Below are 24,233 nucleotides of genomic sequence, written 5' to 3' on the forward strand. Positions count from 1 at the left end.
GATTATTAATTAATCTCATTGTTGAATCCTAACACTTATATCACGATCTTCACTAGCAATGATCAAAATGACTAATTCCAGCTAAACGAAACTCTGAATCACTCATTGGACTTATTTCAGCACATTTAATGACACAATACAGGGAAATGATAGAATAAAGTGTCTTCCGGTTTGCTTTATTCCAGTCTTTCATTCCAAGCACTGAATAAAACGTTGTGTATGAATCGGAAAAGAACAACATAATTGAAACACTATCGCCGCTAAACACTGATGTACGGGAAAATTTGAACCCTTTTGACACTTTTTGATTTCACTGGATTTTAATATAGATTTATGCGATTGTTTATATTCCTATTTTCTTTACTAAGAAACAACAAATTTCTCATATTATGCCAAAATAATAATTGAACCAACATTGCAGGCTAAATCACACTAAAACTATCTATTATAAATTCAATCGTGTGGGCTACACCCAACTAGGCCGACGAACGCCAAACAACTGACTGAATGGAATGAGAATTTTATGTTTATGGTATTAGTGCATTGACATACAGTGCAACGTTTTATAGTACGGTAAACCATGTTTTATGAAAATATGCTTGGTACATCTACGAATCAAATGACTATAATTCGCCATTAAAATACTTTAATTGTAACATTAAATTAAATATTTTTCATTTGTTATTATGTTGTGTTCTTTTTGGATATTGGAAATAATTACAGTCCAGACTCGATTATCCGAAGCCTAGATTATCCGAAGCCTCGATTATCCGAAGTTTCGATTATCCGAAGGTTTGTATGTTTTGGTTAGGATAGAATGAATATCAAATTTAAAGCTTATTTATCAGTTAAGCAATTGAATTTTCATCAGAAAAAAATTTTGCACTTAAGTTAAAGTTTAACTGTAAATTCCAGAAAATTTCTTTACAACTAACTATATATTATTTGATTCAAAAGTGAAAATAATCATTCCATCGAGCACTCAATGTTATATTATCAACAATTTGTAGCTCGATTTTTCCCAAAAGGCGTTTCAACCAATATAAAGTAATACAGTTCAGACTCGATTTTCCGAAGCCTTGATTATCCGAAGTTTCGATTATCCGAAGTTCGATTATCCGAAGGTTTGTATGGGTTTCGTTTTTCTTGTTTTAAACATAAAATTCGAGTTTTTCAACGTTTTGCCCTTCGAAACTGATAACCACGCGAAAGACAGGTATCGGTCGGAGTTAAAATAAAAGAAGATGTTGTCTGCTTGCTGGTCGTAATCGAAAAGGGACGACTCGATCGTTTGGCTTTATTACTTCACCTCTGTTCACATTGTCATTTGTTTCCCTTAGTATTGGTGTGATCTCAAAAATAGTAGGGATGTTCACATCAGAAACTAGGGTCCTATAAGGCATCATCCATAAAGTATGTCACGCTAAAATCGGTCAAAATCAACCCCCCCTCCTACCTATGTCACACTTAGTCACGCTGTCTCCGACCCTCCTCGAAAAGTACGTCACGCTTTGTCGCCCCCCCCCCCACCCATTTTGATTTTTTGTACAATCTAAATTATATTTTCAAAAGGTCCTATCTGTATAGGAAACCCATTATTCATAGGTTGTTTTGAAAATTTACTTAAGCAAAATCAACCCCCCCTCCTACCTATGTCACACTTAGTCACGCTGTCTCCGACCCTCCTTGAAAAGTACGTCACGCTTTTTTTTTTAAATATATTTCAAGGCTGAATTTTCAGTATTCAAGAAATTGTCTAGCGTGACGTCACAGTTTCACAGACACCACTTCCCTCTTGTCACACTTTGTTACGTTTTGTGTCAAACCATCAGGGTTTGTGTGTACCCTTAAAAGTTTTCTTTTTGGCGAAAAAAACAATGTTCGATACTTAGATATTTTGAAAACTAATGATTGCAAAGTAACTGGGCAGGTGCAAAATGCATTTTAAAACAACCCTTAACATAAATTGAGCATACAAGTTTCTAACATAAGTTTTGAAAAATAAAGCTTAAAACGAAGTTATAACTTTGAAATTCATGTTGCCTAAATCGCAATGTCCCTGTATTTGAGATGCTGACTTCGCTTGTCAAACCCCCAAAGCAAAACAAAAATGTGAAAGCAGCGTTCAGTACTTTATGGTTAGCGCCTGATTGTTGTGTTCTATACTTTAGCCTTTGAATTGTTGTGCAATAGTTGTTTCAGTTTATTAAAAATCATTTACAAATTATCATTATGGGCATAGTACAGTCACTTGTTTCACGACAATTTAATAAATTTAATGTTGAAAATCGCGCTCAAAAAATAATTTCCCAAGATAAGCCCAAGCCTGCACCAAAATTTGATTCCAACTTAAGAGACCTAGAAAGAGTTTTACAAGGTAACGTAAAAAACATTTTCTTGAGATATTTTGAAAAGGACATGCCAAATAGATCAAAAGCACTAAATCGGAAAGCAAAACTAACTTTAGCAGTTTTACAGTGGGCGTTGGTGATTTGGGATAACCTTTCATATCTGGAGCAACATTTAAAAGCGGCGGTACGACATTGCTCTTACAGCCTTTCGTCCCATTTAAACGCAATGAGCAATGAGCAATGTAGTACCGCCCCTTTCAAATGTTGCTGCAGGTTTTACTTATAATGAAAATCTTTAAATTAACATTAAAAAAATTGTTCCTCAGAATATCCCGAATTGATCAACAAGCAAAACAAAAAGGATGAATTGTTAGATGATTACTTGAAACATGTCTATGTAACTTCTACACGTTCGGTATGTAAATTATCCACGTTCGTTCGATTATACACAATTTCGAAACTATCTGACTGACTATTGCTGCGTTAAATCCCAGTTTACCAATATATTTTAGAGCAAGTAAGATAAGCAGTATTTGCTGTAGAGTTGAGCGACTCTTGTTCCGAAAGTGACTCTGGATTCTGACATCGTTTAGACTCTGACTCCACAGCCCTGTATTTACTGATCGTCGTTAATGATCATCAGTTTATTTTTATTTTTTGTTTTTTTATCAACAATGGAAAAGCTAATCTGGGAATAATTATTCTTGTAGGGTTTCGCACTCCTTAGAAATACTCGTTTGTTAAAAATTGTAACTGGAATTTACAGCAGCAATTAGCATCTAACTATTTTTATTTTTTGTGACCTAAAATTAATTAAACCCTTTGTCGGCTGGTGTTAATAGCTGTTATTTACGTACTTCTTGAAAATTTCTAGGAACCCACCCGTCAAAGACAGTTGGAATACGCGTTACCTTTGGATCGCTCAGCTGTTGATGATTTCGAATTTGGGCATTTGGAACCACAAAAGGTGTCTAAAGGCCGTTGCACATTACGCCAAGCTATGGAGTTTATTTCCAATCACCAAACCGATCCATCGCAATGGAATGCCGCTGCGATATCTAAACGCTATGATTTGAAAGAGAATCTTGTGAATGACATTCTTAAGCACTTCAAACCATTTGAATTGCATTTACCTGAGAACAAACAAAAAGGCAAGGCATTTCCCAATACAAGTAATCAAAATAAATTGCTGAATTAAATCGTCTGTATTTCATCCATCAGAGTTTACAATTCAGGAAACATTTGGCGGACAATCATACAAATTTACGCTTCTATCTTCCGATACCGAAATAACTTTAGAGCTATCTGGACTGTATTTTACTCCCCATACTTGGTCCTGATGGTCATTAAAAGTGTGTAGGCACTGACGCTCGGCAACGTTCCATATTTTGACACTTTTGTCACTCGACGACGACGTAAAACTCCTGCCATCACCGGAGAATGATACGGATAAGACCCATGAAGAATGTCCCGATAACGTTCCAACTACATCGGAATTGGCAACATCATACAGCTTCATATGCCCATCATCCGAAGCGGTCAACAACATCTGAGAATCGGGTGAAAAGCATAGGCTTCGAACGGACATAGCGTGTCCTTCTAGGGTTTGAGCTACTTTACCAGCAGCCACATCAAATATGTTAATTATTCCATCAATAGCCCCACTTGCAATGTATTTTCCGTCCGGACTCTGAAGAGAAAGAGATTTAATTTGATTGGGGTTTTAGCTACAAATTTCGCGAATACATACATAAGCGATGCTCAGGGTAAACTTTCCGTTTTGAGGATCCAGCACCTGCTCGGCCTTTCCAGTTTCGACTCCATACAGCGAAATTTTTCCTTCATGTGATCCGGAAATGATGTACTTGTCACAAGGGAAAATGCAACTGTCCAGAGATCAACTGGACCAAGGGCAATCTGATTCAATAGCTGTCCAGTCTCCGCCATCCAGACACATAATCCTGAGTCGAGCGAACTGCTCGCAATAACTGTAACAAAATGTTTACTGTGTAACTTTTATAGTAAAAAAATCTTTAAAGCTGAGTCTCACCTTCTCCATCGCTGCTCACATCTACAGATACAACACCCAGAGAGTGACCAGTGAACGTATTTCTCAACTTGAGCTTATTGTCAGACGTTACGTCCCAAACTTTAACGCGATCATCTAAGCCGCCAGTAACAATGAAATCGCGAAACGAAGCTGTAGAATCAACCGAATTGTCGTCGTCCCTTTCAGCTGACTCTAATTCGTTGTTCACTTTTATACGTCCCCAGCTGCAAGCCCAGATGCTTTCATCATGAGCCGACTCTTCCTTATGCAGCAATGAATACTAAAATTTAAAAATAATAGGTGATATTTCATATTTTGCATAAAATTAATGTACTTCTTACCATTTCTACGGGAAAACGAAGCAAAATGTTTTTTTTTGAAGATTTACCGGGTTTTATGTTCCAACGTATGACAGAATGGAGAGAGCTCAATTTTGACAGATACTAACAGTGATGCCTACAAAAGGTAAGAAAAACAGCTTGCTTAAAAACAGGGATGCCAGATTGTTAGTGCATGTCTGTATGAATGTGGCATAAATGGTCTACCTAGTTGTGGTGCGCAGACATTTTAACAGTGGCATAGAAAATCTTATGGCGTCACGCGTTTATTTGAGTTAAAATTGTCTAGCGTAGTTATTATCTTCCGTAAATGATTATTTTTGGGCTGTCGGTATTGAGGGATTATCTTGAGATTATCCAACAGCATTTTTACATGCCTGCTTTGCTGAGAGCGCTCAGCTGATATAGACCTCTCAATTAAAAAAAAAAGAAAAAAAAACACACAAAATTACTGCAATAAACATCTTGTAAATGTTTCAATACTACATAGGGGGATGTGCTTTGAAAGTTAAGGATTGAACCTAAAATATCATAATCGTACTTGAACCAAAACAATCGAAAATAAGCTTTATCGTCGTAATCAAAAATTTTTTACAAATCTAAGCTTAGTTTTAGGACCCAAATTGAAGTAGGGGTTCATTGGCTGGAATTTTTAGACATGTATTTTTTTTTGTTTGTCCATTAGGTTAACGGTATTGGGGTGGTTTCATAGTTCTCGATTAAATAAGTTGAATGGTTTGAAGTTTTAAAATGTTTTCCTTTTTTAAGTAAATCCGGTGACACTTGGCGGTGATGGGCCATCACTGATGGCAAACTAAAACTTCGGCTGCCAGTCAAGATTGGCCAATCTGGTAATAGAAAATCTGTACTACTTCTTCTAAATGCGTTACGGATTGAAAAAACGTTTCCTTTCCTCAATCTCTAACAAAATTAATATGCTTCGTACCTAATGGTTTTCTAGGACCTTGAGTTTGTATAACCTTTCCATAAAATTTTCTTGCTCTCAGTCTTCGAATAGTAAAATAAGAGTTGCCATTTTACAATCATCTCCACAGTGTTTTATTCAGACTTTAATATATTATCCTGGCATTTTACTGAAATATAATGTCACGTAGAAAGAACTGGTGTTAAACATAACACTAAACTCATCAAATATTCGTTTCTAGTCATCATATTTCATATTGTAAGATGATTCGCAACAATGTTTACAGCTTTATAGTGCTACTTTACTCGAGTTACTATTCATTGGTTAAGTGTTTTGTGAAGAATGATTTTTTTTGTAAGTAGATTGTTTCACAAATACTTTGTACGCCTCGTACATTGATATTAATGCTTTTGGTTTGTTTATTTTGCTTTTTGCAGCCATTTCATGCATGGAAGATATGCTCAACCAATGTCCTCCACATTCATCGTGTAATAATGGTTCATGTTCTTGCATACATAATTTCAAGCAGAACCCAGATTACGATGAAAAAGTAAGCAGAAGCTTTTGCGTTCTTCAAGAAACAACTTTAGAAGTAAACAATAGTAAAACAAATACGTTTGGAAAAGTCTTCAAAGAAACTCCTGAACCACACCATATCCTAGGAGGAATATTGATACCAGTATGCATTGTTATGGTCATCTTGGGCATCATCATTTTGTCAAAAAAAATACAGCTGCTTCAAAGGATTCGTATTCTGTATCCAACTCGAGCCCGAAGACCCGCGTACGAAGATGTTATTTTAGGTAATGATTCGGACGATGCACCTATTATTTAAAAAAACACAAAGCAATCGAATAACAAACTTTTCATTAATTTTTACAGTAGGCTATGAACATTAATTCCAAAGAATCAAGGAAACTTGAATGTACACTGTATCATAAATGATCGCCAAGAAATACTTTGATCAACCTTTATTCCTAAAAAAACGACTGTTAATGCAAACGGACAAGTCAAAAGTTTTAATTAATGCATTTAATTGTTTTCGATAAATCAGCAGTGAAATATTGAATGTAAATATATATAAATCAGTTTATTTAATGTTAAATTAAAGTCATGTTTTATTCACCTTTTGTGATTTTACGAACAAAAGCGAAATGTGATTTTTCATACATAATTCTTTAACTTTTGTCTATATCAATTGTCATTTGCAAATAAAGTATACATTTCAATATGTGTGTTTATTCTCTACATTTTTAATAAAAAATAAAATGGTATCACTGCCTGTTAAAAAAAACTGTTATTTAAACGTGAAAACTAATTACAGTCAACCCACATATTCGGAACATTTTCGAGATAATTTGTCAATAGCATGCCAAATGCAGCTTTTCCGTCAACCCTACTATTTTTAGGACCTTTATTTGGACATTCTCTTGCTATTTCATTAGTAAAAGTAGTACTTTTTAGACAAAAACTTCATTTCAAGACAATTTTATCCAGAGCAGCAAAACACTGCCTCCAAATTGCCTGTTTCATAATTGTGGGATGTTATTGTGCCTCCCACAATTGTGGAACACCTGAATTTAACTGATATTTTCACAAAAAAGTCATCAGACCATGTTTAAACCATCACTAAGCATGAGTTTCATTGATTTCAGTCATTATTTTGTTAAAAATCTGTATTCCTGGAGAGAACCAAGGTTTGTTTACATTCATAAGGCTGGTCTGCAGATCGGAAGGAAAGGGGTCAAGAAACAGCTTTACGAACGGCAGGACAAAAAGAGGGAACGTTTTCTTGGGGCTTTTCTTCACCCTCTCTGGCTTGCTTTCGCTACCGCTGCTGCCCATTTGATTTTTTCTTGACCGGTTTCTTCCGAAGTGCATACCTTACAATAAGAAAAAGTGTTCCGAATTTGTGGTTTTCATGAGTCAATGGTTTTCTTTAAAAATGATATAAAACGTAAAAACTACAGCCGGTCTATACATCAATCGAAAGATCTCAAGAAAAGCTTCCACATGAAGGAAAAGGCAAAACATTATGTTCGACTATCGATTTTCTATGATTTTTCAACCATCGGCCGATCTGTAAACCGTTCGGAATATGTGGGATGACTGTAGTTTCTGACATGTTTTATTTGTTCAACGTGTAATGCACCAATTGGTCGTCGTCGTCCAGTCTTGTGATTCGCCCATAAAATAGTTTGAACGTTACTTAATCTACCCTTGGGTGGTTGTTGCCTTCCTCACTTTTAGAGGGTAATTCTATCCAAAATAGATACACAAGGGCGGACCTTTCAGTGTTCTATCAACTTGATTCATTATTCATACCATCAGATTGGGTAGTCAGATCTTCATAATTCAGGGCACTATAACTTTTGATAGTTGTCAGATCTGCAATTTACTGAACTCGTTGGAAAGGTCTTTTGATTACCTATCCATCGACAGATCGCATGATAGATCCGGACAACGTTTTCATCGAAATATATGAGATCCGGCCACTAAAAGTGCATAAATAACCCTTAAGTGCGCATAACTTTTGATAGGTTTGTCAAATCTTCAATCTTTTGAACTCGTTAGATCTTTTGATCACCTAACCATCGACAGGTTGCATGATAGATCCGGACAACGTTTTAATCGAAATATATGAGATCCGGTCTCTAAAAAGTGCATAAATTTTTACAATCTTCCGGACTTTTGTTAGAATCGTTTTATTTAGCTTAACTTTTGAAGTACTTTACTAAACTTTATAATTTTCAATACCGACTTATGGAACCCCAAGACGGATCGAATGAGACCAATACGGTCCAAATCGGTTCAGCCAGTGCCATTTTGCAATATTTTTATCAACATCCCACCATACACATACATTTGCTCAGGTTGTGATTCTGAGTCGATAAGTATACATGAAGGTGGGTCTAGGATGTCAAATTAAGAATTTAGTTTTTCGAGTGATTTTATAGCCTTTACTCAGTAAGGTGAGGAAGGCAAAAATGCAGTCTATCTTGCTCAATTCGCAATTAAAAGCTCAATAATTCAGCCAGATGGCGCGAAGCATCGAAGTATGACGATTACAATTTTCCCTGTGTGGTGACATAGGAATGAACACTTAAAATTTAATCTACAGCTCTTAGAACAACTTTTGAGAAAAAAATCAAGTGGTGTGAACTTTTTGCCCTCTATAAATTAACGCAATAAAAAAGATTTTGAAAAAAATAATTTTGAAAAAAATTTATGTAAAATGAGAGAGCATCAAAAGTTTACACAGTATCAGTATCTGAAATTGTATTGATTGTATCGAGCTGTCAAATTTGCAACATGGAGTTAAACTTTCTGTGAAGTTGCTGTGAAGTTTTCCATGGCACTTTGAAAAGTTTAAGAGGCAGTATTTGTAGATTCTGCTCGGTTTGTTCTAGAGGTCGTATCGAGGTGCTCCGATTTGAATGAAACTTTCAGGGTTTGTTTATCTATACATGAGATGAACTCATGCCAAGTATGAGCCCTCTATGACAAAGGGAAGTGGGGTAAAACGGGCATTAAAGTTTGATGTCCAAAAAATATGAAAAATCTTAAAATTGCTCGCATTTCCGTAAAACTTCATCAATTCCAACTCTCTTAGATGCATTCGAATGGTCTTTGAAGCCCTTCAAAATGTGCTATAGACATCCAGGATTGGTTTGACTTTTCTCATAGCTTTTGCAAATTACTGTTGAAAATGGATTTTTAAAACCTTAATAACTTTTCCCAACAGCCTCCAACACCCATACTCCCATAGGTCAAAAGTTAGGGAATTTCATGGACTATAAGCCTACGGTATTAACTTTTTGGCCAATTGCAGTTTTTCTCATAGTTTTACGATTTTTCTAGAACAAACATTTTACAACGTTGGTTTTTGCCATGTAGGCCGCCATAGCGGCACTTTTTGGTCTAAATTTGGCATATTCGGAATTCTCGGACAATTTCACGTAAGTTAGAAGTATTGGAGTTGTAATATTGCTTTAAAAAATAATTCAATAAAACATTTTTGAAAAAAGAAATAGATCTTATTTACCCTATGCTCAATACGTCAAATGCTGTATCAAGTAGGCGAAAACTTGTTTTACCCTTAATCCGACAAAATGCTAAATAATATTTTAATTAATTCTGAATGGCATTTTTTACAATCAAATTCAAAATTACAACACCTCAACCTAATGTAAAATTTTCTGAGGATTCCGAATATGTCAAAATTGAGACCAAAAAGTGCCGCTATGGAGGCCTACAGGGCAAAAACTAACGTTGTAAAATGTTTGTTCTAGAAAAACCGTAAAACTATGAGAAAAACTGCGATTGGCCAAAAAGTTAATACCGTAGGCTTATAGTCCATTAAATTCCCTAACTTTTGACCTATGGGAGTATGGGTGTGGGAGGCTGTTGGGAAAAGTTATTAAGGTTTAAAAAACAATTTTTAACAATAATTTGCAAAAGCTATGAGAAAAGTCAAATCAATCCTGGAAGTCTATAGCACGTTTTGAAGGGCTTCAAAAGACAATTCGAATGCATTTAAGAGAGTTGGAATTGATGAAGATTTACGGAAATGCGAGCAATTTTAAGATTTTTCATGTTTTTTGGACCTCAAACTTCAAAGTTCGTTTTACCCCACTTCCCTTTGTCGTAGAGGGCTCATATTTGGCATGAGTTCATCTCATGTATAGACAAACAAACCCTGAAAGTTTCATCCAAATCGGAGCACCTCGATACGACCTGTTTCACATCGGTGAAAAACTCGCTCTTAACTCCATTTTGCACGCACACACTCTCACTTTTAATTTCTCGATAGATTTTCTTTGACAAAGTCGGAAATAACATTTTAAAATGGCTGTATCTCAAGAAACTACATCATCAAACTTTCTGAAACTTGGCCCCGAGATAATTGACAGTTATATGAAGCAAAAAACATCATTATCTCGCAGGGTGGCCACCTCGGGAAAAAACGGGAAAACCGGGAAAAAACCGGGATTTTTATCCACCGGGAGAAAACCGGGAAAAACTCGGGAATTCGACTGACAAACCGGGAAAATATTTTAAGTTTAGTAAAATTTTTACAAAAGCCTCTTTAATGAGTTCAATATGTTCTTTTCTCAATTAGAATATTATTCCTGTTATTTTAAATGAAGAATTCGTGAAAACTATGTTTGAATTTGTGTAATTTTTTTCTGTTGTATCCTATTGCATTTTTACTTGGCGATTTTTTTTTAATAAAACGAAATGTTTCCTCTACCAGCGATTCTCAACCTGGGGACATGTACACCTGGGGTACCACGAGCGGTCTCAGGGAGTCCCGAGGACAATCCCCGCAATGGCGGCCATTTGTCCCAAGCAAAATATTTGAGAGAGAAAAATAACAAATTGCTTTGAAGCAAAAAAATAACAACCATGCTTAAGGTGCAATGAATTACGGGCGAATTGTTTTTGACCAAATCAGAAAATGTTTAAAAAATATTTGAATGATAAATCTATAATTTGCATTCGTTTAGAAATTTTTAAGAATTTGAAGTAAAGTGCACCGTTTTTTGGATTATTTCGTTTTTTTTCTACAAATATTTGTTTCAAATTTGTATATTGTGCCAACTACCATTTACTACCATGTTGGTAAAAATAATCTTATGTTTCATGATTTGGATATTTTCAATTCGTCCTTTTTTTGCTAAAATATTAGTTTTGCATAAAATAAAAATTAGGATTTTTTGTAAGTGGAAATTATGGATCAAAAATATTCAAAAAAGAAAGCAGAAAAGAATTTTCTCAACCATTTAATAGATAATTTTTCAATTGAAAATAGCTACAACTTCAAAAAAATACTATTTACAAAATTTAAATCTCCAAAAATTAAAATTTAAAAAAATAAAGGAAATGTCTGTAGAAATGAAAAAAGACAGCGAAAATTTAATTAACAAAAGGATTTTCTACAGATAGTAGATAGTTTTAAAGAAAAACAGGGTACAACATTTTATTTTGAAGCTTTATTAAGAAAACTGATTTGAAGAAATGTACATGGACGTTGTGTGGCCTATCCAGTATGTTTTTAAACAACTCTAGAAACATGATTTACGACATTTTTAATACTTCAAAATTCAAGTTTCTTTCTTCGTGAATTGGAATGTAGAAAAATCTCATGCAAACGAAAAATTTCATGTATGAACGCTAGGGGGTACCAGCAGCTTAAGTAGCACTAAAAAGGGTACCTAGCCTAGAAAAAGTTGAGAACCGTTGAATTATAATATATTTCAACTTAAAAATATTAATATCATGGAGTTTCTGTTTGTAAATATTATTTTATTTGATGATATTTGATATAGAGCCGGGACCGTGGTGTAGGGGTAAGCGTGGTTGCCTCTCACCCAGTCGGCCTGGGTTTGATCCCAGAAGGTCCCGGTGGCAAATTTTGAGACGAGATTTGTCTGATCACGCCTTCCGTCGGACAGGGAAGTAAATGTTGGCCCCGGTCTAACCTAGAGGTTAGGTCGTTAGCTCAGTCCAGGTGTAGGAGTCGTCTCCCTGGGTCCTGCCTCGGTGGAGTCGCTGGTAGGCAGTTGGACTCTCAATCCAAAGGTCGTCAGTTCGAATCCCGGGGTGGATGGAAGCTTAGGTGTAAAAAGAGGTTTGCAATTGCCTCAACAATCAAGCCTTCGGACACCTAGTTTCGAGTAGGAATCTCGCAATCGAGAACGCCAAGGCAATGCTGTAGAGCGAATTATTTGATTTTTGATTTTTTTTTTTTTGATGATATTTGAGATTCTCAGCCAGACAAATTATTAAGGACAACTGCAATGATTTTTTTTGCAAAGTATTTTTTTAAATGTCGTTTGAAATTTACACAGCTAAAAAAGTAGTAATCCAGCTGCATGTAAAAGGCGTTGATGTAAAATAAATATTGCATTATTTTATGCAATTTTATGTGATTTTATACCCTGAAATATGTAGCCCATCAGTATGGGAAACCTACTTGACCGAAATGTCAAGCTCATATATGCGTTTATCCTTACAGCTTTTCATCGGTCTGATGGCCGAGTGGGCTAAGGCGCCAGTCCTTACTGTTGGTGCTGGGTTTGAATCCCGTCGGTTGCAACTTTTTTTTGTGTTTGCAAAAATTGTACACGCAGTGTGTAATATTAAGTGTTTATTTTGACGAAGGTGATGTGCATGCTTTTGCATGCGAATTTACTATCGGATTTTTTGCTGTGTATGTAAAACTTTCAGATATTTGAAAAATACAACATATTTAGAATTCTGCTACAAAAAAGTCACTTGAAATACAGGCAATCACTTTTAGGTGGTTACTACATCAACACAAAAATTTAAATCATGTTGAAAAAAAAAGCCGATGCTAATATTTTTCAAAGTTTTTGTCCCTCGGCTCTGGCCGGGGTCAAGTGGGGGAACGGGGGGAACAATCCATAGTCTCAACATTTGAATGCAAAAAGTGTTCAAAATAGTAGTTTATGCAACAAGTCGCAAAAAGAGGATTTTTTCAGCACGAGTCGTACATTTATCCAACGAGGTTCACCGAGTTAGATAAGTACGACGAGTGCTGAAAAAATCAAGTTTTGCAACGAGTTCCATACAACATTTTTTGCAATTTCGAAAAACACCCATTTAATGAAATTTTAAGTCAAATTTTCATGTATTTGTCAATAAATCGTTTAAATCAAAACAATGTTGAAAAGTGTTACTTTTCGAAACAAGTGCTGAAAAGTTCAACTTTTCAGCACCCATTTCAGTGCTGAAAAGTAGAACTTTTCAGCATTTATTTTGAAAAGTGTTGCTATTCGATTTTGTTATTTTTGGTACAGAAAAGTAGGCTATTTCGTCGTTCAAGAATGACAGGAAAAGTAAGTAGTTTCACGACGGAATTGCAAAAATGCATTTTACACTAGTTTATTTGTTTTGCATCCATTAGTCTTCAAAAAATGTAAGATTTGACGGTAACAAAAAAACTAAAGGTGTAAAATTTTAAAAATTAAAAGATTATTAAATCAACCCAAACATGCTTAAAGATGATTCCAAACGCAAGGGAATGCATTTTATTTTGATTTCAGCTGATTGCACTTAAATTTCAATTGAAATTTTAATGTTTTTTGAAAAATATTTTTTTGCCCTCTGATTTTTCGGGGCAACTAACGAATTAACGAGCATTTACATAAATTTACAGATTACAGATTTACAGATCTTTTCTACAAAATTAATAAATTGTAGTAATAATCAAACTCATTTTAAAAAAATAAATGATTTTTTTATTTTGAGTTTATAAATTTTCATTTATGATGATGAAAAATCCCAATCATTATGGAAATTAGATGTTTGGATTGGAAACAGATAAAAACGGCTTCGTTTACAACTTACCTACTTTTTATTCAAGATTTGAAAGCTTTCTTGAGGAATTCAAACTTTTAACCAAATGTATGCGTTCAAAAAGTATGTTGGTTCTAACGTTAGCATAAAAAACATTGTAATTTGGTTTAAAAACATTTCGGAAAATTCCTTCTGGGCTCGGGAGAAAACCGGGAAATTGAAAATTGAAATCTGGTGGCCACCCTGTTATCTCGAAATGCATATTCTTTAAAGTGCTGAAATTGTATTGATTTACAGAACTAGATCAGCAAACTTTCCGAAACTTTGCCCAGAGATACTTGACAGTCATATAAAGCAAAATTGATCATTATCTGCATATTTTTTGAAATGCTAAAATTGTGTAGATTGTTTTGGGTTTCTTATTGAAAATCGAATGTAACATCTCAAAAGGGCTGTATCTCGAAAACTACATCAGCGAATGTTTTTATTTTTTGCACAGATGGTGTTTGGTGTAAGGAATCGATAGACCCCAAAATCTCGGATTGCATATTTTTTTCATAATGTGTGACCGTTCTGTGCATTGTCCCGAAGTATTGTCGAATTTGGTAGCCTGAGCCCTGATTTTTTTTTCAATCATCGTGCATTCGTGCATGTACGTGTGTCAAAACGTCTTTTCACAATTCGCAATTTACAGTGTAAGAACGGGCCTTGACCGATCTTATGCACCAGGTTCCCGACGAACACGTACTGCCCTTACACCTACATCTCACCCTTGCTCTGAGTCAGTACGAGCAACACGCTAGAACACGCTTTGAGAGTTCGTGCCAGGCTTCTTTTCCGGTTACGCAGCTCGGCCGGGGGTGGTACAGTGTTTTGAGTTTGATGTAAGTGTATGTGCCTAACTGTTTATAGTGTGCCTATCAACATTTATTTAAACGAAAAATGTATTATTTATAAATTGAATTTAAAATCTAGCTGTTATTTATTGGGTATTGCTTCCTCCTAAAATTTTCCCTAATGTTAAGTCGTGTTTATCTATTGCTATTTCTTATGTCGCGGTGATTTGTTAAATTTTTTAACCTAAGCATGTTATTAATGTTTACCAAAAGTACAATAGTAATTTTTGTGTTAATCCTTCAATCATTCAATCATTCTCGAACCTCACTTGTTAGAAGAAAAGGGTGAAGATTGAAAACAATAAAGGAGAATATACTTTATAAAGAATCAATAGTAAGAGAATCATTATTGTATATAAAAATAAAAAGTAGAAGCTTGATGTAGTAGATGTAGAAATAGGCAAAAGTTAATAAATAGAAATAACAAACAAGCTTAGATTATTGTTATAATGATAGGGCAGATTAAAAATAGTTTAAATAAATAAATCAAGAAGTAAACCAACAAAGAATAGACAAATGATAAATAGACTTGATATTACTAGTGCATTAGGGGAAGGTTTATTTTTAAGAACAAACACAGTTCATTAGGGAGCGTTCTTTTACTACGTAATGCAAAATTCTGGATTTTTGAATCAGTGAAGAAGTACGAATCAGTAGAGCAATTAAAAACAGGAGTGGAAGCTGGAAATGGAAAGAAGAGAAACCTGCGATGTTCAGGTACATCCACAACAGTTGACTCAACATGTTGCGAATCAAAGCAAAACCGTCTACAATCACAAATTACTTCCCTTTCCCACATTGGCGCACCCCTTTCTTCTAGCCGTCTCGACTCTAACCCTCGCTGGTCAAAGGTTTACGAGCCGTTTCCACAGGCCACCAGCTAGGTTTCATCTTATCATCATGATGACTAAACCAAGCCAACGTGGAGGTAAGAAATTAGGACACTTGCAAGGAACCAGAGCCATACTGCTTTGACCAAACAGCACTACGGATGTAGTTTGGCTCCTTCCGGGATGCTCCTCGCCTGGGCGTCAACCGAGGAGGTATCATCGGTATCACTCACCCTTGGCCTGCATGTACGTGTGTCAAAACGTATTCTGACCAAAATTCATTTGGCTATTTGTCGATCTTGCAACAATATTCAGGGTATGTCAAGAAAGCACGATTAGATCGAATCTTCATTCAAATGAAGAGTGACAACAATGCACAGAGTTTTTTTTGGCTTTTGTTGAATATCTCAGGATTGAAATCGTATTTTGTGAATCTGTGAAGGCATTGAGATCTGCACAAAATTGCGCCAGATACCCACAGTTACACTTAGACCTTTGGATTATGAGTCCTACGATGTGCCGGAATGGCTATCTTCAAAAAATGTGATATTAAATATTTATGGGCTCTTAACTAAAACGTGAATAATTGTGACAAATTTTATAAGTGCAAATATCTCACACACACCATCGTATTTTTATTATAACCTTAATTCGAAAAAAAAATACTAAATCTATTTTTTAACAGATAACAGATGAACGAGTATTTAAAATGCGTAAATAGCTTTCATTTGATAGGCTGTTTTTGGGGTTCACATTATGGATCTCTTTAAAAACATTTTTCATTCTTAGAAGATTAGTTTGAATCAAAGCCAGAATATGCGCGTTATTATTTCTGAATAACTATATGACTCCTCATAATGTGACAAACAATTTGTTACATGTTTTGGTCACAATTTATTTTATACCCGTTTAATTAAGGGCACCATTTCAAAATTCTTTCAACACTGCTCTGGTTAATTTTTTTGACAACTGATATTTGGCTGCAGAAATCATCAAATGGCACCGAAAAGAAAAATTGAAAGTATTCAAAAATTAGATTGTTTTTTTTTTTGCCGTTTTACGCATAATGTTCGATGAGTTGCTTCTCAATAAAAACGCGGTTAAAGTTAATACAGCCTTCAGTTGTATTTCTACGCATAAATGTCCCAGCTGTCTCCCTTCATCTCTTTGGCCCTAGTAAGCATGCTTATTTACAGTAGAAATCTTTAAATTGCGCATGCAAAAATAAAATATGCATGTTTTTTTCTTAATTTAAATGAGGAATCAATTGTTGTGAATGGGCACTAGGGTGACAATATAAAGAAATCGACATCAAGGATATTCCCTGGCTCGATTCTTTAGGCAAAAACACGTCAAAAAAAAAATCAAATTATTCGCTCTACAGCAATGCCTTGACGTTTCCGATTACGAGATTCCTACTCGAAACTTGATGTCCGATGGCTTGATTGTTAGTACCAGCGACTTCACCGAGGCAGGACCCAGGGAGACGACTCCTACACCTGGACTGAGCGCTACACTGAAAACCCAACCATGGTAGTTGCTACCATATTGTAGGGTTAAATTGAGAACACGCACCGACGTATTTTTGCTAAAAACATTCCGTGCTTGGATTGACTGATTAACGCAGTCAGTTTTACTATGTCGAGAGCGGTATGGTAATTTTAACCCTCGATTATGGAGAGAATGATAATGATTTCGTATTAGCTACCATGCAATTTTGTGGAAGCATTGTACATTTTACCATATTTGCGTTTACTTTCACCAAAAAGCCACAGTTAATTTAATAAGCAGCATTTTTAGCATATTTTCTTAAAACTACCATGGTCGGGCTTTCAGTGTATCGACCTAACCTCTAGGTTAGACCGGGGCCAACAATTACTTCCCCATCCGACGGAAGGCGTGATCAGACAAATCTCGTCTCAACATTTGCCACCGGGACCTTCTGGGATCGAACCCAGGCCGACTGGGTGAGAGGCAACCATGCTTACCCGTACACCACGGTTCCGGCCAAATACAAGCAAAAACAAGTAACTGCGCCAATTTTGAGCCAAATCTGTTAATGTTACGGGGTCGCTTTTTATCGTTGATGTTTATATGGAAAAATTCGCGAAAATGTTTGAGGAAAACATCGTTTCAGTATTTTTCTGTCAGGTGGCGCAGGTCTCACCTAAAACTGTCCAAGTGTGAGATTCTTGCAGGTAATTCAATTCCTACACTTTTGATCAAGGGTGCAAAACGATCCGAGTTTATCCTGATTTTTGATAATTTGTTTTTAGAAAAAGGTTTTATCTTATATACGTCCTATATTCCCTTTTTTATACTTTCAAGTATATCAGCCAATTTCTTTTCATCGCATTGCTTATAACTCATCAGGATCAACTCGGATCTTCTTGCACTCTTCAACAAAATTGTAGGACTTTGAATTCCTACAAAAATCTCACACTTGAAAAAAAATGGGCGAGACCTGCGCCACATGCTGTCAAAACTCTTAAGCGATGTTTTCCCCATATAATTTCGCGATTTTCCTCATATAAACTTCAACGATAAAAAGCGAACCCTTTACTTAAACCGGTTTGGCTCAAAATTGGCACAGTTACTTTTTTTTACCTAAAGAATTGAGCCAGGGGGTATCTATTAAGATTTTCCAAAATTATCATTTTTTCTTGGCACCCTAATGGGCCCTAATGGGAACCCCCGGGCCTTTTGATGGGCCAATCTTTGATTTCAGTGAGGACCCCGTGACTCTAGGCTTAAGCCAACATTTACAAACTAAAGTTAAATTTATAAATGTATAAATATCATTGGAAAGTTATGCGTAGAAACGCAATATTGCTGAAGGGATGCAATGTTTTCCAAAAACAAACTCGTAAGAGAATATTCTTTGCTTTTTGCGGCAATATTAACTCTTATTCGCTTCTTTTTTATACAGGTTCTTAATTTAAAATAATGTTTTAATAATGTTTTTTTTAATTAAGCATGAAAAAAATCTAGCGAAACAACTGTCAGCATATAAAAGTTTCGCATTCCTGATTAGATTAAAACTAGCATTTACAATTGAAGCAGTTCTTGTGAATGAATAGATATAAAATGCATTTTGAATACTTTTTTGCGGCGCTTTTTTATGTTTTTTCACCCCTCTAAACTTTTGCATGTTTGATGATTTTTTACATTTTGATCTTGTATTTCTTTGATGTTGTGACCTGATTTGAACATAATAATATATTTTGTTAAGCATATTAAATTTCGATTTTCTTTGTGATAAAATATACATTTTGTTATCTATTCCACATGATATTTAAAAAATGTTTTGACTCCGACTGATATTTCTGTGTTACTTCACCATACACTACACTTATTCAATGGATTCATCGGGGATCCCAAGGGACAATCATATGCTTCTGCAAAATCTTTTGAATTAGATAGGGGACCAATAACTCGAATAATCCCTGGTGAATGTACCGATGAGCGAATTTTCGTCAAAGCATCTTCGGGTCTCATTGAACCGCACCAAATTTGAGCATAATTCAAAAAGAACAGTTGATCGTGTGTCATGTTCATTCCGGGAAGTTCCTGCTCGGGGCCGTGTAGTTTTACCCATTTCCGGTAAGCCTGTAAAAATAATAACAAGTCATTACAACACTCTCAAAATATGTGATTGAAACATAGTTTAAAAGTAAAAATTAATATGCCAGCCTAGCCTTTCAGATATTGTATCGTATTCGTAGTAATAATGACTTACCCTGAATGATTGTTTTAATCCGCCATTATCAGCAATATTCTCTCCTTGCGTCATTCTTCCATTCATATACATGTTAACTTCATTAATTTTGTACCGAGAGTATTGATCTATGATACACTGCGCTCTTTCGCGAAAAGCTTTTATCGTGGCATTATTCCACCATTGCATCATATTGCCATCTTTATCAAACTGTCGTCCTTTGTCGTCGAAACCATGTGTGATTTCATGACCTATGACGACTCCTATGCCTCCATAATTGAGTGATTTTGGAAAATGTTGACTGTAAAATAACGGTTGAAGAATTCCAGCTGGAAAAACTAAATTTTTATGTCAGCAGGAATTTGTGTTATTTATTGAAAGGCATACCAATATCGTTCTTATTTGGATTGTAAAATGCATTCACCACTGCAGGTTCTGTCGCCCATTTATTTTTGTCTACGGGTTTCCTCAATAACTGTAGATTTCTTTCAGCATCCCAACGTAGAATATTTAAAATATTGTTCATAAAATGATCTTTGGAAACTGTTAACTAGAAAATATGTTATGTTTTATTATTTTTGTTTTGTTTATACCAATTAACCGAATTATGTAACAAATAGCATTCAATATATTTCCCCACCTAATAAAATAATGAAAATTCAGTTTGAGTCTTACTAAGCCTGCTGGGAGACAAAAGTTTTTTCAATAAAATATTTTGTTCCAAATTTATTTGTTGGTCCCAGATATTCTTTTCAGCATATTTTTTGGGGGAAAGGCAAAAAACTGTACACTATATTACAAAGTCATGGTTGATATGAATGCAAGCATTGTTTTGTCAGACCAAGCCATGTAGCCCAGTGTATCGTCACAAACTGGAGTTTTTCCTGAACCCTAAGGATGACAACCTATGGAATGTTAACATTAACCTTAACATGTTAACATTAAGTTGCTTAATAAACTGTCACTGAATCCGCTTTGTAAATGCCGACCCGAAACTCTTCACGGGTATTCCTCTTAGGAACAGGGAAAGATATATTTTATTGTTTTGTCAGCTTCTGTTACATAATTTTGAAATGATTTTTGTTTAACTTTACGTTTATGTACTCCTTTTCGAGCTCTCCTGCATTGGTCAGTATTTCCGGGTATCCTATCCTCTCATTCATCGCATCAGCTTTTTCCTTAGCGACTGCCCGTGTTTCATCATCCATCCAATGAATGTCCGCTAAAAGTTCATTAAATGCTGCTCGTATTGTGTGAATCATCTCCAGAGCGGTTTCTTTGCTTTCTTGATTGAAATTGTCTCGAATAAATAAAGCTCCTACAGCCATTCCTATTTTTTTGTTAGTCCATTCCACACATTGAGACCACCTGTGTCTCTCTGATTGAATGCCCAGCAAAATTTTTCTAAACTCTACTCTTTCTTTTTGATAGTCGTCTATCATGTGAGTCATTATTGACATTACAAAGCGCCAAATTGCATAATTATGAACTATTCTTTTATCTGTCTCATTGAGAATACGTCCCATTTCAACCAAGTATGGCATTGCGTAACTGACAATAGCTTCATTTTCTTCCAGTTGTACACTTCCTAAAGTCGTCTGCAATACAGATCCAAATATATTAATATAAACAAAGTACTGCTCCAGTTCGACAAAATACCTGTAAATATTCACGCCAGTTTATTTGGGGTACCTCACGTTGCAATTGAAGTAGTGAAATTTTCTTGTATATCGCGCTAGTATCATGTCTGTCTGCTTCAGGTAGTGATGCATTGGCCAGGCGAACTTCGAAATCAACTACCTCCGTCAAGTCCTTTGAAGCTTTTTTCGGATCTCCTCCCAAAAGTATAGCTATTTGTGTCATATAGTGGTGGTACGCTTTGAGATCCCCTTCACTACTTTGTTTTAAGTAATAATCACGCGATGGAAGGGCTAAAACTAATTGATCAATCTGAAAGTAATGTATTGTGGAAATTGTGAAAGATGACGTTTGAAATGTTAAACATGGGTATGTATGCGAGTGTGTGTAGGTGTGATTTAAACTTTCTGATGTTTTTTTAGTTTATTGAAAGACAGAAAATTATATTTCGAAAATATTGTTTCCATCGTTGTATCGTTTTCAGTTTTTGCAAACAACCTTAAAAATTTTAATTATCAACTCAATTTCAATACATAAATTTCAAACACTTTCGTTACATAGCGATATTTTCGATAATGATTTTAAGACAAATCCTGGTGGTATGGATTAAATGTTGATCATGATATTTTCGTAAAAATCTGAACTGAAGGACTGAATTGCTAAGGGATTGACGTGATGAAAAATATCCAATATTTGCACAAGCACAACAGCAAAAACTGTCTATTTCAAAATGAGGTCATGGGCATACATGTCATTCCGCCTAAAAACGACTGTGTGAAGTATCAATAGCTTTAAAACTATTTTTGCCCAGAAAAACTCAGAAGAACATGCTGTTGAATACCTCAGTTTTTCAACGTTTTGCCGCATCTCAAAATTTGAATGCATAGATTTGTACACAACAAAGATTTCTAGTTGACAACATGTAGACATACCTGAAGAATATTTTTTGAAGAATTTTTATCATCTGCGCCAACATAAAGCTCTACTAAAACTGGTTCACTATAAACTCCCCTTAATAAACCTAACAAATGTTCTACACTTGTGTTTGGTGGATTCAATTGTTTTCGATGACAGGCCAACCACCGAGTAATTTCAACACTTGTCTTAAAGGTTTTATACCTATTTTCCGTATTTGTTCTGGAAAAGAAATAACTTTATTTAAACATTTTATATGCCAAAAAATGCCATGTCACATACGTAAATCCATACAACTCTTATAAAACATTTTTGCTTTGATAGTAGCTTTGTTATCATTTGAATTAACAGCCTCTTCCAGAACTCCTTTAAGAATGACTTGCTGTTGATCAGCCAACACCTAGAAAGAATGTAAAGAATCCGTAAATTATTTTCACCTGCATTTGTGAAAACATGACAGAGGCAGAGGTAGAGATTCAACTGAAAAAAATTACCTCAAAAGTGCTTATTGAACTTCTATCCTCAGGTATCACGTGTTTTTTGTTCCATGTTCCACATGCAAACTGAAAAAAATCAATGCAAGGGTCTACACTACGGTCCATAGCTGCTAATAAAGACGATGCTAAAAATATATTAATATTGTTCTTACTGTTGAGAAATCAGCAGTCATAGGTAGTTGTCATAACATACCTGTTCTAACACATTCTTGAGATAAACAGATATTTTTGTTTCTAGCATACTGTATGCTAGCATGTTCCGGTTCGCATTTGTTTGAAATAAAATTTGAGATTATGTACCCAAGTGCTGAACCCAACAATAAAATAATTAAGCTAAAAACTAAAAGCAATACTTGTTTTTGACCACAAACTGAGCTCCAAATGCTCAAATCTTGCAAATGGGATGAAGTCTTGTTGACATATGGATTCTGAATTTTACTCTTTGCCATAGTGCCAGATGTATAACTAACAACTACTGATTTTGCTTGTTCGTGTACTGCTTCATTTTTTTCGTTCTTACTGTCAATTTCTGGGAGGTTGTCTGATGTATTGAACAATTTTGAGTTGGATTCTTTGCAATCATAGTTGTAGCCAATCGTGAAACCATTTCTCGAGTCATATGGTTCAGATGTATTTATATTATTTATTTCCTCAAGAGCATTATTCATGTCGAGAATTTTAACACTCATTTTGCTAAAGTGACAAACACCTCAAGATTTTTTTTAAATCTGCAATGAAAAATGTTTTTATAGAGATTTATTAATGTTTGTACACTCACGGTATTGACAAAGGTGAACGATAGGGTTGTTATTATTTACCTCTAATACAGTTTTAAGAATATATATCAAAACAATGTGATAAAATTGGAGCTAAAAGGGTAAGGAACACTTGATAACTGAGTGTTGTTACCCTAGATAAACAGCAGTATTATTATATTTGGATTTATGGCCATTATGTTTGCTTCAAATGTTTGTTTTTACATAAATTTTAATGACGTTTCTTTAACATTGAAATTTCCTGTTTTGAGCGATAAACGATATTTGTTATCACCGAAAATATAAGAGACATGCTCTCGCATTCACAAAACCGTGAATAAATAACGCTGACATTCTCACAGAACATGCGCACAACACACAATATCTAAGACGCTGACAGCTATATTTTTGTGATAATTTTCATTCACTTCTTTTCAAATTGAAGGCACGTTTACATGACTTAGTTTTAATATTTGTATCAAAATTCCTCAAATAATTGTGTACAGCTTAGAACATGCAAATCTCCAACAGGATCAGTAGAGCTTATGCTTTTTGAGTCTGTATTACTCCTAGGTGACCTTGCCTAAGCAGCTAGTTTGACGATACTGTTAGTATGTCTCAGCAGTATTCAACACAGTATGAGAGCAATCTTAACTTCCATAATCTAGATTCAGATGTTCTCTCAAAGAGCACATGTTTTGTTTCTATTTACAAATTCTCTCATCAAATGTCTATTTTCAGAAACGGAATTGCAAATCAAAACTGAAACAACAACAATTCATATTTGAATTGATTCAAGCATCTTTAATATGTGTGGGAACCCTATTGAATTGTTAAAATAGGACATAGGGGAATAGCATCTAATTCCAGCGTGCCTCTAATGTTGCCATATCAGCACTTTGACATTCAATTACAGCTCATAAAAAGCGTTTTCAACTGAAAAAACGAAGTTGACTTTATAGCTGTCGGCTACCATTGCTAGTACCAACCACTAG

At 35.1% G+C, this 24,233-nt stretch overlaps 3 protein-coding genes across 3 annotated transcripts; 1 reads left to right on the forward strand and 2 right to left on the reverse strand.

Annotated features, from left to right (window-relative positions):
- The first annotated feature begins 2,124 nt into the window (after positions 1-2,124).
- LOC6032784 (protein NDUFAF4 homolog) lies at positions 2,125-3,564 on the forward strand. Its single transcript, XM_038263570.1, has 3 exons — positions 2,125-2,377; positions 2,678-2,766; positions 3,226-3,564. The coding sequence occupies exons 1-3, from the start codon at positions 2,233-2,235 to the stop codon at positions 3,547-3,549; spliced, it is 558 nt and encodes a 185-aa protein (XP_038119498.1). The 5' UTR covers positions 2,125-2,232; the 3' UTR covers positions 3,550-3,564.
- On the reverse strand, positions 3,538-4,857 carry LOC6032779 (WD repeat-containing protein 61). Its single transcript, XM_001843268.2, is given in 5 exon segments — positions 3,538-4,041; positions 4,102-4,229; positions 4,232-4,339; positions 4,402-4,681; positions 4,743-4,857. Coding segments are annotated over 5 exon segments (978 nt in total). The 5' UTR covers positions 4,746-4,857; the 3' UTR covers positions 3,538-3,582.
- A 13,730-nt stretch (positions 4,858-18,587) lies between these two features.
- On the reverse strand, positions 18,588-23,875 carry LOC6032780 (neprilysin-1). Its single transcript, XM_001843267.2, is given in 11 exon segments — positions 18,588-19,324; positions 19,455-19,771; positions 19,821-19,983; positions 20,528-21,031; positions 21,093-21,383; positions 22,004-22,128; positions 22,131-22,208; positions 22,269-22,386; positions 22,481-22,608; positions 22,677-23,211; positions 23,302-23,875. Coding segments are annotated over 10 exon segments (2,493 nt in total). The 5' UTR covers positions 23,173-23,211; positions 23,302-23,875; the 3' UTR covers positions 18,588-19,051.
- Between the last annotated feature and the right edge of the window lie 358 nt (positions 23,876-24,233).

The sequence above is a fragment of the Culex quinquefasciatus genome, chromosome 3, assembly GCF_015732765.1.
Source record: "Culex quinquefasciatus strain JHB chromosome 3, VPISU_Cqui_1.0_pri_paternal, whole genome shotgun sequence".
Classification (NCBI taxonomy): Eukaryota; Metazoa; Arthropoda; class Insecta; order Diptera; family Culicidae; genus Culex; species Culex quinquefasciatus.

Excerpts from the sequence above, each read along its gene's own strand:
- LOC6032784 (XM_038263570.1), top strand. The coding sequence starts at position 2,233 with ATGGGCATAGTACAGTCACTTGTTTCACGACAATTTAATAAATTTAAT. Across the intron at positions 2,378-2,677 it reads CCTAGAAAGAGTTTTACAAG|AATATCCCGAATTGATCAAC; the intron begins GTAACGTAAAAA and ends ATTGTTCCTCAG. Across the intron at positions 2,767-3,225 it reads ATGTAACTTCTACACGTTCG|GAACCCACCCGTCAAAGACA; the intron begins GTATGTAAATTA and ends GAAAATTTCTAG.